The sequence below is a fragment of the Plecotus auritus genome, assembly GCF_963455305.1.
Source record: "Plecotus auritus genome assembly, chromosome: 4".
Classification (NCBI taxonomy): Eukaryota; Metazoa; Chordata; class Mammalia; order Chiroptera; family Vespertilionidae; genus Plecotus; species Plecotus auritus.
The window spans coordinates 163,825,778-163,847,514 of NC_137775.1; the positions used below are offsets into that span (position 1 = coordinate 163,825,778).

The 21,737-nt window shown below is 41.8% G+C and overlaps 1 protein-coding gene across 1 annotated transcript in view; it reads right to left on the minus strand.

Annotated features, from left to right (window-relative positions):
- Positions 1-1,182: 1,182 nt before the first annotated feature.
- CDK6 (cyclin dependent kinase 6) overlaps positions 1,183-21,737 on the minus strand; it is a 212,900-nt gene continuing 192,345 nt past the window's right edge. The window contains exons 5-7 of the mRNA XM_080664534.1: positions 12,885-12,935; positions 7,202-7,337; positions 1,183-1,992 (exon numbers count right to left, since the gene is read on the minus strand). Coding sequence (XP_080520660.1) covers positions 1,846-1,992; positions 7,202-7,337; positions 12,885-12,935 — 334 coding nt within the window. The 3' untranslated portion in view covers positions 1,183-1,845. The remainder of the gene's footprint in view (positions 1,993-7,201; positions 7,338-12,884; positions 12,936-21,737) is intronic.

The following is a 21,737-nucleotide window of genomic DNA, read 5'->3' on the forward strand; positions in this document are numbered from 1 at the left end:
TATTAAGCTGTAAGGAATTCGGTAAGGCTTGACTATACACAAACATCACCTGGAATATTTTCTACTCAGCGAAGCAATGTCCCTTCATTGAAAACTCTAACCCTAAAACACGGTCTAATGGTTGCATGAACTCAAAACATGAGTCAGAAGGCAAAGCAGCTAAAATTCCTCAAACATACTTAATCTGTGTCTTCTGGTTATTAGAGCCAAATGAGCACTCACCACAAATAAGGCAGAGATGGCATGAAATATAAAGTATCTACAGAGAAAATGGCAAGAGGAAGAGTAAAGCTGTTCACAATGCCCGAGTCAGGCTGGCTCCGCAGAGAGCAGGAGTGTGCACGAGGCACTGGAAATGAGCACAGCCTGAAGGAAGGAGGAAAGATGAGAGTAAATATTTCTTTCTAAAAAAATAGTTAAAGATATTTCCTCAGATACTACACTGACAATACACTCCATAAAAACATAAAACACTAAGTAACAGTTTAAAGCCATCTATGTGCTGGTGATAGAGAAGAACCAGTCTTCCATCATTGCTTAGGCAACAACAGGGAATGACAGGTAGGAAGATTGCATTAGAGGGAGAGCATAGGGACCCTGTTAGGATCGTGGAATTAGAGCCATGAACCATAATCTGAATCTGTTTACGAAAGGTTCATTGAAAGAAAGAAAGAAGAAAGAAAGTGCATGCAAACAGCTTAAGTGATCTGTTATCGGTAATGTAAGGATAGTAATATTTATCAGAGGCGCGGGGGGTAGATAAGATGGATACTTCGCAAACAAGGCAGTGCATTGTAGAAAGAGTACAGTGTCACAGGTGGGAAAAACTTAAATGGCATTCCTGTCTCTAGTCAGAGAACTACGCTCTAAACCAAACTAGGAAACAGTTTCTGACAAATTCCTAAAATCCACAACAACAACAAAAGAACCAAAAAGGAAATACATTTCAAACCAGGAAATAAAGGCTTTCTCTATGTTTAGGACCTATTTGAGGTACATCCCCTAAAACTATAGCAAGTAAGAAAGGAGCTTATAGGGTATTTTTGAAAAAGAAAAAATAAAGCATATTATACAGGTTAAAATGTACTTAGAATGAGTAAATTCAGCTTTTGGAAGAGTAAATGAAATGTGTGCTTTAAAAAATAGGTCTCTTAAAGATACAAAAATTTTTTTCCCCTCTTTGATGTGTGTCTAAAACTTCATCTAGATAGTGAACATTTCACTGCTAACAAATTTACCTCTTGTGGCCAAAAGAGAAATTCTGAGGACATAGGCTCAACTCTCTAATTGGAAGAGCCCATTCTGGTGAACCACCTTGGGTCAACAGATGTCTGTTATTTATGGGTCACTTTGAATCCCCAGAATTCAATTATTCTTGTCGTTTACAGAGAGTAACCCTTTAAGAGATCAAAAATCACACACACACTCACTCAACACGTTCACTCAAAAGTACCAAATCAGGCCCAGCAGCTGCAGGGAGATCCATCACAATCAGCTGTGCCTGGATTGCTCACTTCACACTGGCAGCATTCAAGGTTAGAAAAATGAAATGGCAGCACGATTGGTCAGCAGCTTCTCTTCTGGAATTTTTCCAGGTTTTTCAAACAAACAAACAAACAGACAGACAAACACACAACGAATGAACATAAAGCTGCAATCACTCTTGCATTGATTTCCAACAGTAAACTAAGCGGTTTACTCGGAGAAGCAGAGCCCATCCAGAAGAGGCAGCTAGCAGGTCCCCAGCCGGTGATCTTCCACAGCTCTGCAAGGGCTTACGCAGGGGGACCCGCCAGACACCGAAGGTGCTCTCCAGGGGATCCGCTCCAGGCAGTGGCTGGGAGCTCAGGCTATATTCATCTCTGAGCTGTTCTGGCTGGGCGGCAGGTGGGAATCCAGGTTCTCCTTGCGCCTCTCCAGGTCGTGGAAGTATGGGTGAGACAGGGCACCGTAGGCAGATATTCTTTTGGCTGGATTAAATGTCAAGCACTTCTGTGAAAAAGAAAAAAAAAAAATTGATTGACATAAAACAAATCCCTTTAAAAAAATGTGGCCCTAACCATTTTGGCTCAGTGGATAGAGCGTCTGCCTGTGGACTGAAGGGTCCCAGGTTCCATTCCGGTCAAGGGCATGTACCTCGGTTGCGGGCACATCCCCAGTAGGGGGTGTGCAGGAGGCGGCTCATTGATGTTTCTCTCTCATCGATGTTTCTAACTCTCTATCCCTCTCCTTTCCTCTCTGTAAAAAATCAATAAAATATATTTAAAAAAATGTGCCCGGGTAGTTACATCTTCACTGCCATGCATTATGTGTGTCTCTAATGAGAATGAGTATCTATTTCAAGGGACACTAAGTACACTGTAGTGTAGACCAAGCATGTCAAACTCAAAGGCTAACATGGGCCAAATAAACAAGGTTTAAGTTTATGTGGGCCGCAAAAAAAAAAAAAAAGCTTCAATTTTCATAGAAACGTAGGATTATTTCGATAGAGACATGCTGAAATAAATGACTAATCAATCGTTAACATAAAATAATAGAACATTTTAATAAAAATTAATATTTTTTCTTGAACATTAACTTACCAGACACAGAATGGCGGCACAAATTAATAAGCATAACGCAAATAAACCTGTTTCTTTTCTCCGAAAGCGAAATATTTCCTGTTGTGCACACCAAACAAGTCGGTACAAGACTAATGACGCAGCAATCGGCTGCTAAAATATCCGCTGCTGGTATTAGTGGAGAGAAATGGTGCGCCTGCGCGTAAGGCGCTAAGGAAAATGAATGCAACACGATTATAGTAATCAGTCATTGGTGAACATTGTAGTTTGTTATTAAAAATTATGTATAATAGGATATTGTAAAAATTAAGTTATTAAATTTTTATTAAAACGTTTCTTACATACCGTTATATTGGCTGGGCTGCAAGTTTGACATGCTTACTATAGATAGTTCTCATTTTATATATGTCCTTAATGTATAAAATGCCCCTCAGAGAAAGGCAACACCTTTTGGGTTGCCTGTGGACTGTTACTACCCAGAATTTCTCTGTAACCCACCCCGGGTCCTTTAAAATATATTATTATTAGTGTAGTAGGCATGTCATTTTCTTTAGGTAGTGATTTTTCTAATGCTAACACACTTTGTGCCATCGTCAGAGACTTCACCCTATCTCTGAAGTCTTCCTACAAGGTTTGTCAATGAGCAGAGAATGGCAAGGTTGTTCAAGTGTAAAGGGTAATTACTGAACTGCTTACCAAACTTAAAACAGTTTCTGACAAATTTCTAAAATAAAAAACAAAACAAAATAAGAACAAAAAACAAACACATGTCAAGCCAGGAAATAAAGGCTTTCTCTATTAAGGAGGAGGCGAGTCAGGCTAAAATGTAGATCCTAATTATCATAGTCTACTAGCAAGCCCTGCACCCTGCCCCAGGGCTACACCAGCAGAGGGATGCCTTCTTTCTCACTCACATCAAGGTGCCATATGGGCTAGCAGCGTCCCTAGAAGGAATCCGTTAGATTCAATTCAAGTCACTAAACTCTATTCCAGGCTGTCAACTCAAAGTGCAGGTAGAAGGTGAAAAGAGGAAAAGGTGAGCCCGTGGAGCAGCGATCTCTATTCCCACACTGTTGATTCCTAATCAATGAGCCAGAAAATTTCCCTAATCTCAGTCCATTTCCAATTCAACCCCAAGCAATCTTGTTCTTCAAGTCCACACTTCTCCTTCCACCAACACCTCCGGAGTACCCAGCAGGTGGCAAGCATTGCCCTGGGAGTTCACAGGTAGCAGGGAAGCTATAACAGCTTTTCCATCTTTGTGAGGCAAGAGGCACTGAAGTGAGCTGGGTATCTGACATGTCTCTGCATTTGAGTCTTCTATGTAATCTAAAGACTTAACATTATTATGGCTAGGCAGACCACTTCCATTTAATCTGGGTTTCTGCTCTTCAGGAGCTCTGTTAAACGTGATTGACCTAGGAAAACATGTACAGATAGAAAATTCTACATATAATTTCTGGGTCCACAGAAATCTTATTCATCCTGAGCTCCCTACCAGTCCATGGGTGCTAGCCTCCTCATAGTGTCTTCTGAAAACCAAAGAGCAAAAGGACAAGCCGAGGAAGGAGCTCGTTCCCTGAATGGTTCTGCTGTCTCTAATAGCAATAAGCATTTTGAGAAAAGCTTTACAAGGAGGGACGAGCTCCCAAAGGACAGGAGAGTAGGGGCAAAATTCTTGAGACAGAGCTCTCTCTTCCCAAAGTCTAGGAAGAAGAAAGTTAGGTAGTGGCATTAGAAAAAGAAGCAGCCAGTTTAATCCCCAGAACACAGAAAAGAAGAAATAAAAAATTGTGGAGCCCAGCTTGTGTGGCTCAGTGGTTGAGCATTGACCTATGAATCAAGAGGTCACAGAGCGAGTCTCGGTCAGGGCACATGCCCGGGTTGTGGTCTCGATCTCCAGTGTGGGTTGTGCAGGAGGCAGCCAATCAATGATGTTTCTATCTCTCCCTCCCTCTCCCTTCCTCTCTGAAATCAATAAAAATATATTTTAAAAAAAGTTGTGGGAATGTGTTCAAGATACAGAGACGTCCCTAGAGGCTTCTCTGGGAGGAAGCCCTGTTCCCACAGTTATACTGATGGCTTAGAGCTGGAAAGAGGGGAGAGAGGAGGAGAATTCCTTAGCCTAATGTGAGGGTGTGTGAGAATCTCAAGTTGGAAGTCTTAATGCATTATGTCCTATAGAAATATTGTTGCGAAATGTGGCTAAGATCTATTATTGCTCTACTCCAAAGGTGCCACTGGCTGGCTTGAATATTAAAAAAAATCTTATGTAATAATATTGTTTCTGCAAGAACATTTAATTTACTTCCTCAAAACACTGACTTATAAAATGAGCGTTTGAAATTACAACTTAAGAGGATCTGAACTTTTCCAGCATATAATCCCTTTCTTCCCTTCCCTCCCTCCATGGTGAGAGCATTCTTTCCTCTCCCAAGGTTGGCCTTGACCAGGGAACGTGCTCTGGCCAGTGGGATGAGGACAGAAGGAGCAGGGTGGCTTTCCGAGCCTAGGCCTTCACATGCTTCTGCTTGCCCTTTTGGGAGTATCCGCCTTCTCCCAGGAGAAAAACATGCTCCAAAGAGCTGAACCTATCTGGCCTGGGCCCCAGAATAAGGCTCATGGAAAGACCTGTACTTGACCTGAAGGCCGGAGGAGAGCAGCCTCTGCCAATCTGCAGACCCGTGAGCAAGAAAGAAATGCTCACTGTTATATGCTAGTGTTTTTTTGTTTTGTTATTTGTTATGCAGCAAAAGCAGACTAAATACAATGACAAAAAAAAAAAAGTGCCTCAGGCTCCAAAAACAGTCAGATAGCAGGAGATCTAACATTTTTGTTTTTTTTTTTTCCCAGCAAAAGCATATTTGGAATAAGTATTTAGCCTCCCAAGTTAACCATAACCAAGGGGACAAAACTCGAAAAGATGTGTCGATTTCAGTTGTTAAAAATAACTTTCCCCCTGAATTGTCTTATATACAGGGGTGGGCAAAAGTAGGTCTATAGTTGCTTGTATGGAAAAAGACATGTAGGTTATGATGACAATAGCTTTACTAACACAAAAGAATGTCACAACTCAAACCTGTTTTCGCCCACCCTTGTATATATATAAGAGCATTTATAAATGTTGATGTCTATATGTCCATACATATATGACTGAGGCATGGTATAAAGCCAACCTTTTTTTCCAGATGAAAATGAAGAATAACTTAACGTGCTAAACTTCCAAATGCTAATCGTTTCTTAAATAACACAAACTTTCTAACACAGTCTTCACTTTTCTCCCTTAGTAAATGATTTCCAATAGACGCAACGGGTGCTGCTGGGGGCACGGCTGCCTATCTTGCACCAAGTGGCCCGTCTTCTGCTTTCTGGTTCTAGCCTGGGTCCCACAGGCAGCTTCAGACAGTTCCGAGCTGTGTCGTTTCGGGCTGTCCTTTCTCTGAACGCCTGTGGATACTATGCTTTATGCTTAAATTTCCCCTAGCCCCGATGTCACTGGCTCTGCTTTTTATTCCTCAGCTTGCTCCTTCCTTCTCTCTTTGGTACGTTTCTTTGTTCATTTTTCTTCTTTGTCTCCTGCTACTTTCCCAGTCCAGCACTAGTGTGTTGTCTGACTTTGAAAGCCACCACTGCTAAGGGGGCACCCTAAATGAGCAGGTGACACTGTCTGTCATTCAAAGTTCCTGCTGAAAAGGAAAGCCTATGGTGGCCATATTTTATACCCCACGATCCCTTCCCCTTCCCAGCACAGCTGACTGGATCAGCAGCCTGGCAAAAAGGTAAAATATGTCAGTCAGATTCTTCCTTTTTGGAATATGATGTAGGAAATACTGACAGGGCAAATGGGGGTTAAAGCTGGAAGAATCCATGAGTTATTTGAAGTTCTGATAGTCAAGGGCCCACACAGTACAACTGAAAAGAATCAATGAGGTGGAGAAAAGGCAGAGAAAAGCAGAGGTGCTAAGAGCAGGTGATGCACAGGACAGAGACAGAGCACTTCTACTCTGAATGGCTTCCCATTTCCAGGCCACATGAAACATCCCATCAAACCCCCTTTTCTTAAGGTAATGTCAGTACTTGCCTGTGTTATTTGAAATCAAGCAAAACTTTTCCTAAATAGCAGATGAGTCAGCAAGTCTGTATATATTGTGAGACTTTGTCGAGGCCAATATTCTGACTTTTAATTAATTTATTTCTAAGGATACAGGCCTTAGAAACAAACAGTGGGGAGGAAGTTTAGCTGTCCTTATTCATAACTTGGCAGTGAAGGGAACCATTGCCTAAGCATCAGAAAATGAGCCACCATCAGGGGAAGATGGAGTGAGTTTCTACTGGGAAAATCAACAGCTCTGCAGACATGCCAATCACTGGCTGTGCCCACACAGAGCTGAAGCACAACATTTCTACTAAGACCTATAGACTCTTAGGTCTATATTTGAAATTCAGAATACACTACAGAATGGGAGCACTGACTCCTTCCGGTCTAGGTATGGGAAGGAGAGCTGCAGAGAGGTTGCGGCCCATGCCTCGTGAGGCTGTGGCACCTGATGCTGAACTGATGCTGTCCCCACCACCCAGAGAGGACAGGGTAAGTCACTCATCAGCACAGTGCAGATCAACTCTGCATCGCCTGAACTTACCAGAAGTAGGTCTTTGCCTTGTTCATCAATGTCGCTTACAAAATTCTCAATAGGTTGAGGAGATTTTGAGTGAAAAGCCTGCCTGGGAAGCGCAACATCTCTCGGCCAGTCCTCTTCTCCTGGGAGTCCAATTACGCTACAAAAGAAAACCACATGTGAACATCAGCTGCTGTGCAGAAGCTATTTTCCCACCAAATTCTAGATGAAGGTAAAGTCTAAGGGGCAGGCACCGGGGACACAGAGCCCTGGAGCCCCTCACTTGTATGACTGGCAGGATGCTCATTTCTCTCTGTTCAGCTGCAATATGGTGATCATGGGGTAGAGCAGGGGTCCTCAAACTTTTTAAACAGGGGGCCAGTTCACTGTCCCTCAGACCGTTGGAGGGCCGGACTATAGTTTTAAAAAAAACAACTATGAACAAATTCCTATGCGCACTGCGGGCCTGGGACAAGTTGGCTGCTAAGCAGGACAGGCAGCAGCACCCGGCGGGCCGGATAAATGTCCTCGGTGGGCTGCATGTGGCCCGCAGGCCGTAGTTTGAGGACGCCTGGGGTAGAGGGTAATCTCACAGGAGAACTGTAAAATTCGCTGGGAAGAGATAAGAGATTACTCTGGAAGCAGAGGGTAAACAGAAGAGATAATGAAGAAATGGAAAATATTCAATTACCAATAAGCCCTGACATACAGATAGGGCAGGACCTATATATTAAAAGTAGACTCACATGGGCACAGAACATTTTCCTTTATGCCTAAGATTGCTTTTTGTGTGCTGATCAAGCACTTTGGTATTGACCTGCTTTTATGATGCTCATGTAACATCATTTCTTAACACATAAATTTGGTTGCACTCTTGGTTAAAATTAATTCCCCAACTACATCCATTAGAATCAGACAAAAAGAAGAGGCTGAAAGGTATGTTAGTCCTGTGTTATGCAAACACTATTTTATAATTTAGTATCAAAATTAATTTATATGTTTTTATTGCATAACTATTTCAAGGTATTCCAAAGTGAGCAAATAAATAAAAACAGTATCATTTATGTTTTCCCTGAAAATGATTCTGAGTCCAGAAATGTGGACAGAGCATCAAATAATATAAAAACAACACAGGCTTTGGAAATAGGCAGACCTGGGTTCAAATTCTGCACCTGACACTTATGGGTAGGTAAGGAGAAATTGCTTAACTTCTATGAATTTCAGTGTCTTTTTTATACAATGAGTACTTGTCAACATCAATACATTACCCATTATTATTATCCATTAGAGGCCTGGTGCACGAAATTCGTGCATGGCGGGGAGGTCCCCTCAGCCCAGCCTGCACCCTCTCCAATCCGGGACCCTTTGGGGGATGTCCGACTCCTAGGATCAGGCCTAAACTGGCAGTCAGACATCCCTCTCACAATCCTGGACCACTGGCTCCTAATCACTCACCTGCCTGCCTGCCTGGTCGCCCCTCACGGCCCACCCCCGGCCTGATCGCCCCTCACTGCCTCTGTGTGCTGGCCTGATCACCCCTAACTGCCCCCCCTGCCGGCCTGGTCACCCCCTAACTGCCCCCTCGCTGCTGGCCTGATCACCCCTAACTGCCCCCCCGCCAGCCTGGTCACCCCCTAACTGGCCCCTCCCTGCTGGCCTGATCACCCCTCACTGCCTCTGTGTGCCGGCCTGATCGCCCCTAACTGCCCCCCACCGCTGGCCTGGTCACCCCTTACTGCCCCCTCTGCCAGCCTGGTCGCCCCTCACTGCCCCCCTGCCAGTCTAATCACCTCCAACTTCTCCCCTCTGCTGGCCTGGTCATAGGCAGCCATCTAGTGAGGGCGTGACAGTCAATTTGGATATTACCTCTTTATTATATAGGATAAGAGGGAAATAATGTTAATCTCAAATGTGTTGGCACTACCACCTTAACATATGAACTGCTTGAGTTTTACCAATGCATAACTTAAGGTTCTTCAGAAATATTGTAGGTCAGTGGCTTTAAACAACATAACATACATTATGTAGATATTATTTATAGCGTGTGCATAGGTAGTAAGTAGGTTTGAACAAAGGAAATCAGGGGATGCAAAAACTTATGTCTCACATAGACTGAATAATGCTAAACTAAAAAAAATTATAATTTAGTGAACAGAATCTATGACTATTCAAATACTGATGAACGATTTAAACTACCGTTAGAAATGCTGCTGGCCTGCCTGCATTAGGGTCTTCTTGGACTGCCCTCGCTGGGACTAAGGTCCAGAGGGGTGAGTTCTCCTGAATGGATTTCCAAGTTTCAGGAAGATGTGGTGCTAAATGTCACAGGATCTCTATAGGGCTTTGTTCTCCTTCTCTTACCTAAACGGAGCCCAGGTCCTAGACCTCCCCTGGATAGAGCAGACAGTGTGTCAAAACTGTACCCATCAGCGGACGTCTGGGCAAAGACAATCCTACCTCTGTAGGATACACTGGGAGAGCCATGTTATCGAGGCAGATAAAGACAGAGTCAGGGACACATTTACTGGAACAAATGAATGGAAATGGCAACAAAATTTTCTTAATGGTACAAAATTTTCTTAATAGCAAGATCTAGAGCAGTGGTTCTCAACCTTTTTAATGCCACGACCCTTTAATACAGTTCCTCATGTTGTGGTGACCCCCAACCATAAAATTATTTTCATTGCTACTTCATAACTGTAATTTTGCTACTGTTAATGAATCTTAATGTAAATATCTATGTTTTCCAATGGTCTTAGGTGACCCTGCTAGCGGTTCTCAACCTTGGGTCGCGAATAATAATTTTATGGTTGGGGGTCACCACAACATGAGGAACTGTATTAAAGGGTCGCGGCATTAAAAAGGTTGAGAACCACTGATCTAGAGTAAGAGTACAAAGAAGAAAAAAACCTCACTATGAATTATTCAAGGAAATGAATATGTATGTGTTTGGGTAGAATGAGAATGGGAGAGAAAGAAAAGAAGAATGCTTATTAAAGAACTTTAAAATTTTTCTTTCATTCATTTTTATTTTTTAGCCATTTTTATATTAATATATCTGCATACCATCACCAGTTAGTCACCTAGAAACTGGTTACAATAACTACTAGTAATAATTTAAAATCTTTTTATTTGTAGCTTTCAATATATTTATATTGAGTTAAATCTGGCAATATGGGCAGCTGAATGCCAAAAGCCGTCCGAAAAATAGGGACTCTGTATGTATATGTGGTACATAATTATATACATGTTTACATAAATAACTTTTAAAAGTGTTTGTAAGTCTAACACCTCCCCTGATCCCTCTAACAACCTCTCATGACATCTATTACTACTACTATTCAGGTATTACTATTTCTGTTTTATAGATGGGGAAACTGAGTTACAGGAATGAAATGGACTGCTAAAGCCACACATAGCAAGTTTAGCCACAGAGCCTGGAGTGCACCCAATTCTCCTTATTCCAAACCCAATATTTTGGTTCTATTTAACGATGACTCTGGTCTTAAAAATGCTCCAAAATGCCACAGGCGAAAAGCATTCAGTTTCACTTTCAAAGTACTTGCTGTTCTTTGAAAGTATAAATCTTCCTAAACACAAACATTTTTTCCCCTTAAAGAGAATGTGAATATAACTTTCTTTAAAAATAATTCAGTTTCATACAGTATGAGCTTTTATGGCCCATATGTGAGCGTGGTGAAATTCCGATAGGCCCATTAAAAAGTGCCTGCATCAAATTTCAGTATTTGGACAGCTGAATATAAGCCTTAAAAGTTGACATTTGTACCGGAAAGAATGACAGAGCACAAAACCTATAATTGGCAGTGAAGGTGGGGACAGAAATCATTTTTCACGTACTTTAGAAGTGACACTAGGGTGCAGTATTGTCCCTTTTCTCTACGCCAAAGTAATAACTGTATTTAGAGGAAACAACCAAGAAGTAAAATGTAAAGGCACAGAACATGTAGGACTTTATGGCTTCTTTCTGCTTGCAACCTAGGATCTCAGGCCTTTGCCAAGGGTGGAACCAGCTTTCCCTTGGAAGCAAGTCAACCAGGCTGAGCAAAGGTTGCTCCTGGTCCCTCTCACTGGCTATGTTATACCCAGGGGCACCAGCAATGTTAATAAGATTGAAGATGCCAGGGCTGGAGGTGGACCAGATGCCCAGGTGGTGTCAGCAGGGAAAGCAGGTGGAGGGCTTCACTGCCTGGCAAGCTGCTTTCCTTCCCACAGAGGGTCTGACTTTCCCACGTCCCTCTTCAAGATCACAGTTCCTCAACTATATTTAACAGGGATGGGAAGAGTAGATGGAGTTCATCACTCACTGACAAAGAACTGGACATTCAGAAGCCAGTTCTGTCCTGAGCCACCCATCGGACAAGAGTGTTCAGTAGCAGCAGGAGGAGCAGCAGCTGTGGCAGTTGCCCGGGACCCAGGCAGCCCCCAGACAATAAAATGAGTAAATGTTTTTCAGACCTCAAAGCCACCGGGGTCTGACTCAGCAGTGGCACTGGTGCTAACAGATGTCTACGGGAGCTGTTTCCAGTTACCCAAAGAACCAAGTCAGGTTCCGGTTGTGTTCCAACTGTTTTAAGCAGTCATGCTTGGACAGATGGGGTTAAAATAGAATCCTTTTCTCCAGGGGTACTTCTCCCCAGTTTTACAGACTACAAATATCATAAAAATCACCAGGATTCCTAGAAAATGTCACAGACCAATGATCAGGGCTTTTTTTTTTATGTGTTCTGCAACTCCCACTTTCTTCCTACTCCACCCCAATTTTGATGGGACTTGGCAAATGCACAAATCCCCAAAGGATGCCATACTGCATGCTTTGTGAGAAGAAAAGCCCCCCCTTTTATATTCTAGAAACATGAAAGCATCCATACCCTCACATGCACACATGCAGACATGAATGGGACTCTACAAATCAGCGAGGAGCTATGTAACAGACAACTGGAACCAAGGAACTGAAGCACAAAAAGGGAACATAAAGAAAATTTAAGCCCAAAGTTCCATTTCTCAGGTAAAGAAGTCGAGGAACAAAATGGTTAAACAATTACTAATTAATTATAAAAACAGCTAACATTTTTAAAGCATTGACTATGCAGCAGGCACTGTGGAAGCTCTTTTTAGGGTATGTTAAATGACTTACTCAAGATTACAGTTATTTAGCCAAAGACCTAGGATTAGAACCTAGGATTCTCATTTCCTATTTCAGTGCTCCAAAGAAAAATGGATTCTGTCGCATACCATTCTTCATCCAGGAAAACAATGCCAAAGCCACCTGGATGACTAAAGGATACCCAATGGGGACAGGAAGCCCAGTGGGCAAGGATTGGCTACCAGGCCACCACGCACCCCACTTCTGATGGTGGATGCATCTGAAATGACACCAGGCAGACAACACACCTGAACTAAAGAACAGGAGGTCAGCCAAGCAAAGAAGGAGGAGCAGCGCAACAATCCACACGAGCAACATACAAGCCTCGGGAACAGAGTGGTCAGGCCACCCTTCATCACGGACTCTGCATAAAACAGCATGTCTGCTGTGTCCCCACTCACCACACAAATAGTAACAGTGTCTGCAGCAGCAGCTTGGGGCAGGAGAGACAAGAGATAAATACATTATGTGAACGTCAGAGGAAAGTCACCGTAAATGTTCCAATGCCTCGGGCACAGATGTAAAATTACAGTTATTACTTACTCCAAGATTTTTCCTAGTTGATCCACATCTGAACTTCCACGAAAAAGAGGCCTACAAGAATAAAGATACATATTAAACATACGAATTTTCTCAGGTTCATTTCAATCATATTTGTCATTATCATTGTTTAACAGGAAGCAAAATATTCTTTTAAGAGTGGGGAAGTAAGGAATCGAGACATATCTTGAAAGTCACTTATGGCAAGAACCTCTCATGAATCGGGTGGTACCCGATGCCCATGTTTCATAATCCTGACAATCCTACTCACGGTCACTGTAACAGCAGTGCCACCATCACATACAGGCCTTGGCGGCAAAGTTCCACGTAACTTGGTGATAGGTGGAGCATGTCACTGTCCTAGCCTCAAACCAGGGGTATGTGGTGTTCTTTCCAACTGATTTTGGTCAGTTCCTCCTCAGAGCACCCTTTCCTCACCACGAGGCAGGCAATCACAATACTTCCTCGTGAGTCTCTCTCCTTCCACTTGTCCCAAATGCTGTGGTGAGCTACCTCTGGGTTTCTGATTGTACCATTTAAGAAATGCTTGCTCCATTTTTTGTTTTACATCTGCCTTTCTCCCAATATTATGGCAGATAAGCATTACAAGTTCAAAACCCTAACTCTGGACTTCAGAGGCGTTTGTGAACACACAGCCCCCATTGCCTACACTGAGCATTTCACTGGCTGTGCCTGGTCAGCAAGCCCAGAGAGAACAGAGAGCACCGGTTTAATCTGATGAGCTGGTAGAGTAGCTATGTCACCATGCCAGCTCCCTTCCCTCCCTGCGCCCCCCGCCCTCCACCAATGAAGACGTATCCATAGAGGCATGGGTGAAACTACCTTTGAGCATCATGGAGGAACTTAAAGTACATATATTAGCCATGGCTATTGGGAAGCACACCAGGCAGACCGACTTGAATGGATGTCATTCCTGGGCAAAGGCATTAGACCCTCTCTTTCCTGGGAGGACACTGAAACCCACGCCTGAAGCTCAGCAGCAGCCCTGGCTCACACCCTCACTCTTTCAGTTTTCAGCTCCCTTTTGTTTTTGCCCCTTGACAATATTTCTAATATTTTTGCTGATTCCATTATGCACTTAAGAAATGCTTGCTACATTTTTTTTTTTTTACATCTGCCTAGATGTTTTAGCAGAGGACTTTCAAGTGATGTAGTCCCCCATCCGGAGGTGCTCACCATCCAGGAGTGAGAGCTGGCCCACCAGCTTGGCATCCTTTAATACTGAGAGCGGCAAGTAAAAGTCTGACTAATAACCACTCTTCTGTGAATACTTAGCAAAACCTTCTATGGAATACAAGAAACTTGGAGGCAGCAATTCAGTGTACAGATCAGAACGACTTTCGCCACCTTAGGAAGACCTGGCATGTGACTCTGAGGTCGATAACTTGGCTTTGTAGCACATGTGTGTTGGCTTGAATTATATAAAACCACTGAACTCTGGCTAAAATTAACCCCTAAAGAATGGATCTTTGCATAAAAATACACAGTCACAAGACAATGGAAATGGGGCAGAGGCCAAACTGGAAGCAGGATTCTCAGCTGACCCAGTAGTTGGACACAAACGTGATCAAACTCCAAGAACCACCCACTGACTTCCTGGCTGAGAATTCTGAATATTTTGTATGAGCCAGTTTTATGAAAGAGGGTCAGGAACATGGAAAGGTATAATGAATTCAGAGGAAGGATGAAACCTTCCAAAAGGATGAACTCTTGGGTGTGCTACGGTGCAGTATGAAGATGTGAGAGTAAGACTGCTCCAGGGACTGCGTGTGACACAGTCTGTTTTGAAATAGAGCTCTGAGGGAAAAAGCCTGGCTGCATCAGGTCTCTAAGCTGTGCGCACCATGTAATGAAGAAACAAGGACTGTACTTTCATTGACATTATTTTGAATATTTCCTCCTTCCTCAGGTTAGCTGAGTTAAATATTCTTTAATTCATATAAATTTATGATATACTTCAGGTGGACAAATATGAACATAATCTTTGATTATATTATTTTAAAGTATATTTTTATTGATTTCAGAGAGAAAGGGAGAGGGAGAGATAGAAACATCAATGATGAGAGAGAATCATTGATTGGCTGCTTCCTGCACGTCCCCTACTGGGGATTGAGCCTGCAACCTGGGCATGTGCCCTTGACCAGAATTGAACCTGGGCATCGGCTTTTTTAGTCTGCAGGCCGATGCTCTATACACTGAGACAAACTGGCCAGGGCTGATTATATTCTTTGGGTAGTGGTGAGGGACAGTTTAATTCTACTGCCTTGAATAATTTTATAATTGTGAGAATGATTCAGCTAAGGCACACACATGCATGAGTTGGCCTTGGCTGGTTATTACCATGACATAGAGCTGAGCTGGAAGGAAGTAGAGGGTTGAAGGAGCCAAGTGGGGGGTGGAGGGGGGAAATAAGAGACAGTGAAAGACTGAGACTGAGAGAGAGATGGCCAGATAGAGAGACAAGCTGAAGAGGTCCAAAATAACTCTGAACTGTTTCTTCCCCCTGTCTAAAAATGTGCCCCTGCTAGAAATCTTTCTAGAGGCCCTGCATGAAGACTGAAGACGGGAGAGGAATGTTCAATTACATACCACGAGACAGAGGCTCATAAAAGATAAAAAGCCATGCATTTTTTCCAAATCATTGCAGGGAAAGAATCCACTAAGCTATCCCATCTTGTCTGGTTTTAGACATAAACCTCCTCTCAGGTGACATACTCACTAATTCTTTATATAAAGATAAAATTAGCAATAGAGATAGTCTACCCAGAGTAGTAAATTTGAAGCCTATTTTTACAGTTTTAAAGAATATTTCTTCCTTATATACACACTTTCTTTTAGGGGGTGGGGGATTACATAGTGAAACGGAAAGATTACACCTACCAAAAAACATTCCCAAATAAAGACTGTGCAATTGCTTTGACTGAAGAAACACACTTAAAAATCCTTTTGTTATACAGGACAAGACTTCAAAGTCAGGAACTTTTGTGCATTTTGCTATATCAAAAACTACAATTACTTACTATAGATGACTTTCCAGTAGTTTAACCAAGTGCTTGGGTAATGGTACACAAACATTATCTGCTAAAGACCTTTGTTGAATCTAAATGTCATGAATCCTACTTCTAATTTTATACCTCATTTCTTTTCTCGTCACCTCACTATGATCCTCCTTTTCTATGGAAGATTTTCTCCACACTCACTCTTTGAGACTGTTCCATTCTATTGCATTAACCACCCCCTTCTGTCTTTCACGGCCCTGAGCCTCTTTCTATTTGGAATTCCCACATAAACTACAGAGGAGCCTACTGGAAGGTCTTTGCCATGCTACCCTTTGAAAGCAATTTATTTGACAAGATAAACAATATTCGGGGGAAAACACCTGAAATTGAACATTGCTATAAGTTTTTATGGAAGAGAATTTTAGGTTATTTCCAAGCATTTTCTTCAAGTATTTTCCTTCACCATTATACTTCATACTACTTAATGCTGGTAAGATAAACTCTATGAAAGAAATACATTTTTCATTTATACATATAAGCATTTTTCCTAACTAACGGGGGATTATTACAAAATATAATAGCAAGATTGCATTCATTTCAAACTATAGCGAAGTCAGTTCTCTTCTCAGATCACCTTTAGGCACAGTCATGCCAAAACAAGTATGGTGACTGGGGGTTTTTAGCAAGGATTTCCCCCAGGGCTCTTTTGAATTTGTGAGAGTTTAAGCCTTAATGTTTTCCATGCCTCTAGTATGTTGATTTTTTAGGGTATTCATTGACTTGGGGAAGGGCATAAACTTTGGTGATGGACGTCCTGTGTGTGAACCCCTCCCAGCCAATTCTCCCCGAATGATGTTAGGAAAGTCTCGTAGCCTCTTTGAACTTATCTGCTTCATTTGTAAAATGTCCAGTTTACAGTACACCTCCAGCAAGTGGCAACCAAATACCCACACACTTTTTCACACTCATATATGGTAGCTGTCTCCTTTGTTCCTGGACACCGATATACACAGATGATAACATAAAGTATTCATGTGGTGAACAAGAAAGGAAGGGGGCATTAGTCACCATGTAGTGGGTGTCCAAGTCATATTTGAGACTTCCTCTGAGCTCACTATATATTCTCTGCACCTGTTACAACTCTTACACCTTTATTACCAAGAAAAGAAAGAATAAATGTCAAAATTTCCAAGAAGGGTTAATTAATTTTGAGTTGGCAATCTAACTTCTTCTTGTGCATGTTGTTCAGCTAAAAACTCTTTTATCAGTAAAGAGAATTTTTCTTGGGTCAAATTACAAAGGAACTAAGTTTCAGATGACATGGCTTTCTAAACAAACAACTGAAAGGACATATAACTATCCCTCACAATCTCAATGAACAGTGGAAAACAACGTTCAGAAGCAGGGTATGTTTTCTAGCAATGAGAAGTGTATGCTGATGTGTCTGTTATAGAAAGGAAATGATTCATGCAGAATGGAAGATGACAGATTCTGCATAGTTATAATACTTTCATTGTACTGAGAAGAAGAGGAAGTCACAGATCACCCTATAGAACACCTCTGTAGCCTGCACTTGACCTGCAGCTATGCTTTAGCTGTTACCTTTCTTGATTAGAAGAGAAATTTTCCATATTCATAAAATGACCTTTTGAAAAATATGGCCCAGGGAATGTCCACTCTTTTAGACATGCTCCCATGTTCAGGTCTAGAGCTGGTATCTGTTAAAAATATTTATTACCTTACATTACCACTTATTTAAATAACCAGATTAAGCAAAAAAGCAACTAATTGATTTATTTTGTAAACACTAACTCAGTGATCACTCATTGAGCACATAGGGCTGCATTAGATGCTGGGAGAAAGCCACTCTCCAAATATATGTATTCAATAACATGTGGCCTTAATATATACTATACATATATTTAAATTGTATTATACATTTTTTTAAAAATATATTTTATTGATATTTTACAGAGAGGAAAGGAGAGGGATAGAGAGTTAGAAACATCGATGAGAGAGAAACATCGATCAGCTGCCTCCTGCACACCTCCTACTGGAGATGTGCCCGCAACCAAGGTACATGCCCTTGACCGGAATCGAACCCGGGACCCTTCAGTCCGCAGGCCGATGCTCTATCCACTGAGCCAAACCGGTTTTGGCTGTATTATACATTTTAATACAAATATATTAAAATATGAACATCTATAAATAAATATACATCTATATAGTACATACTACCATAATAATCCTTGTCCCCATGGGAGACATGATATATACACACAGGGCCATGAAACAGAGTTCATCTCATTTTGCTAGTGGGAGACCAGGGAAATCACTTAATTTTTACTAGCATGATGGGAGGCAGTCTGATGAACTTTTTTTTTAAAAAAAATATTTTTATTGATTTCAGAGAGGAAGGGAGAGGGAGAGAGAGATAGGAACATCAATGATGAGAGAGAATCATTGATCGGCTGCCTCTTGCATGCACCCGCACTGGGGATTGAGCCTGCAACCTGGGCATGTGCTCTGATCGGGAATCGAACCGTGACCTCCTGGTTCATAGGTTGACGCTCAAACACTAAGCCACACCGGCTGGACTGATTAACATTTTTTTAAATAGGTGAGAAGTAACTTACCCAAGGAAACAGCTCAGTGAGTAGCTAAGCTGGTCTGACTCCAATGAGCAGCAAACAGCAGTGCTTAAGAAGATTAATATGGCAGAGGTTTTACTGAGTCAATTGGAAGGGGTAGGGATGGAGTCAGGAAGGCCAACGGGAGAGGTCAGAGGATGAGATGACAAGACCCTCAAAGTAGGTGGACAGAAAAATGGGGAAGGATGCGAAGACATTTAAGGAAAGAGGATCAGAACTTGGTGAAAGACTGTTCATGACTTGGAAAAAGAAGCATGATTTTACGTTTGTATTACTAGTAAAGTCAAGGCTGAAAGGTGGGAAGAGGAGGCAGGGGTGAGTAAAAGACTGGAAGATAATTAACTTCGTTTTAAACTTGTTCCTTTTTTATAATGTATAAAACAATACTTATGAAATCTGAGAATGAAAACCATGCAAAAAAGGTAATCATACCCGAGTATTTTCCACACAAAAACTTGCACATGAATGCACACAGCAGCACAATTCATAATAGCCAAGAAGTGGAAACAACCAGATGTCCACCAACTGATGAAGGGCTACACAGAATGTAGTAGAGCTATACAAGGTGGTGCCTTTCACGCAGGCATAAAAAGGAATGATGCACTATACAGGCTACAAATGGATGACCCTCAAGGACGTTATGCTAAATAAAGGAAGCCAGTCACAAAAGAGCATGCATTTATGGTGTGATTCTGTTTATATGTATAGAAGAGGTAAATCTACGGAGTCAGAAAATCAATTAGTGGTTGCCTAGGATGGGGCACCCTGGGGGGAAATGAGGAGTGACTGCTAATGGGGACATGGGGTTTCTTTCTGGTTGATGAAAATGTTCTAAAATGGATTGTGGTGATGGTTGCACAACTCTGTGGATATACTAAACTAAAAACCATTGGCTTGTACAATTTGCATTGGTGAATTGTGTGGTATGTGAATTACATGTTAATAAACTTGTTTAAAAAACGTAGTTAAGAAGCTATATTTCCAAGGAAACATTAGAATCCAAAGGTCAGTAAAAAACTGCTAAGAAAATGGCTTTAGGCCTAAATATATAAAAGGCTTAATTAAGTACATGGTTTAAAGTACAGTATATTTATTTTACCATATATTCAATGAAGTACCTATTTGAAGACATGTGCTCTGAATGGTCTGAATTTCCCAAACACTGGATTTTTCAGATTAGGATGAAATAGCAAACAACAACAAAAAATGTCTGTACAAAAAGGTCATTCTTATACAACTACTATTTTATGCTTTCCTCTGGATGGTGAGATTATGTAGAATTTGTTTTTTGCATTTTTTTCCTACTATTCTGTACTTATTATATTATGAGTACTAAGTACTTTGAAAATCAGAAGAAAAAAATCTGTACACGGATTCTTGCCATATATTGCATGCATGCAATCTGTTCACCTCCCCTCTTCCCTACTCCTACACTAACCCACTTCGATTACTCGTTTACTTGTTGGTCTCTACAGACAAACTGGAAGCTCTCCAAGGACAAGGCCAACCCCTACTTGCTTCTGTAGCCAGAGCACATGATTTTTTTTAAAAAAAATATTTTTATTGATTGTTTACAGAGAGGAAGGGAGAGGGATAGAAAGTTAGAAACATCGATCAGCCGCCTCCTGCACACCCCCCAACAGGGATGTGCCTGCAACCAAGGTACATGCCCTTGACCGGAATCGAACCTGGGACCCTTCAGTCCACAGGCCGACGCTCTATCCACTGAGCCAAACCGGTAAGGGCCAGAGCATATGATTTACTGCCCACTCTGCCCATAACTGGCACTCATTTAATACGTAAGAAGGATTACTGGTCCTCCTACCAAGAAGGCTTCCTCTCCCTCCTTTCCATCACCTTTATCTCTCCCATCTCAAAATTTGCCTGTTTGCTTAACTTCAGGGTAATTCAAGTGCAAGCACAGATACGTATATATGAATAGATATACACACACTGAGAGCCAAACTGGATTTGATTTATATTGTTGTATCCATTTATGCTTTAACTGGTCTGTGGCACTTGACAAGCTTTGCCTGAAAATAATGGGTATTTAAAACCGGGGCTGGCTGACAATTAGTCCCCTATATCTAAACTCCTGCCAAGACCATCAGAGAAGCAACAAGAGGTACACAGGATGGGAGCTTTGCCCTTAGGTGCTGACTTCGCCCACATATGACAGGGATGGGCTCCTTGGAAGACAAAGAAAGACAAATGTTGAGAAAAAGTGTAGCCAAGGCAAAACAGAGTGAGGGATTAAAGAGGGTGTGGAGGGGAAAGAGGCACTTGAAGGAAACCAGTCCAGAAAGGAAGAGGGCTGTTGGGAAAGAGCACGGGAGGAAAAATGTAAAAGCCCAAGTAACACAAGGGAAGGACTGGGGCAAAAGAAGAATCTGAGATGAAGTTCTGTCACTGAGACAGAGACCAACGGGAAAAAATACCTCTATGAGGGGAGGGAGGTGCCGCTCACAGTGAAGACCAGATGAACATGTTGGAGAGTGTGCTGCCCTATCTGTCCAGAGCAGGGGATGCTGAGCCTGGTAATTTCCTTCAAAATAAATAACTGAATTAACTTGTCCTTGTTACCAGATGTGAATAATTTATTTCTCCACAGAGGGCTCATATTTACTGGATTATGAGTAACTTCCAAGAGACAGAGAGAAAGAGACAGACAGACACATGTCACCATTTTTCAATTCGAGACTGAGAATTAAAATTAAACCAGAACTCATCAAACCACTTGACATTTCTGAAACATTATGAAACTTAGAAATTAATATATTAACTGACTTAGTCAATTTTATCTATGACTAAAGAAGCCTAATTGATCATTAAATTAAGATAAAAAACATTTTTATCACTTCCACAATTACTGAGTATCTATTATTTGCCAGAAATAATCATTTCTCTTAAATACTTAAAGAATTGCCTTTTCTTCCAGTGCCATCTCTTCCTGTCTTTGTCAGCCTGAGCTTCCCTAACAAAATACCATAGATTATGTGGCTAAAACAACAGAGATCTATGTCCCACAATTCTGGAGGCTGGGAAGTCCTACATGAAGGTGTCTGGTGAGGACTGTATTTCTGGCTTGCAGACGACCACCTGCTTGCTGTGTACTCCCATGGCCAAAAGAGAAAGCTCCCCGGTGCCTGTTATAAGGACCTTAATCCCATCTTGTGGGACCCATC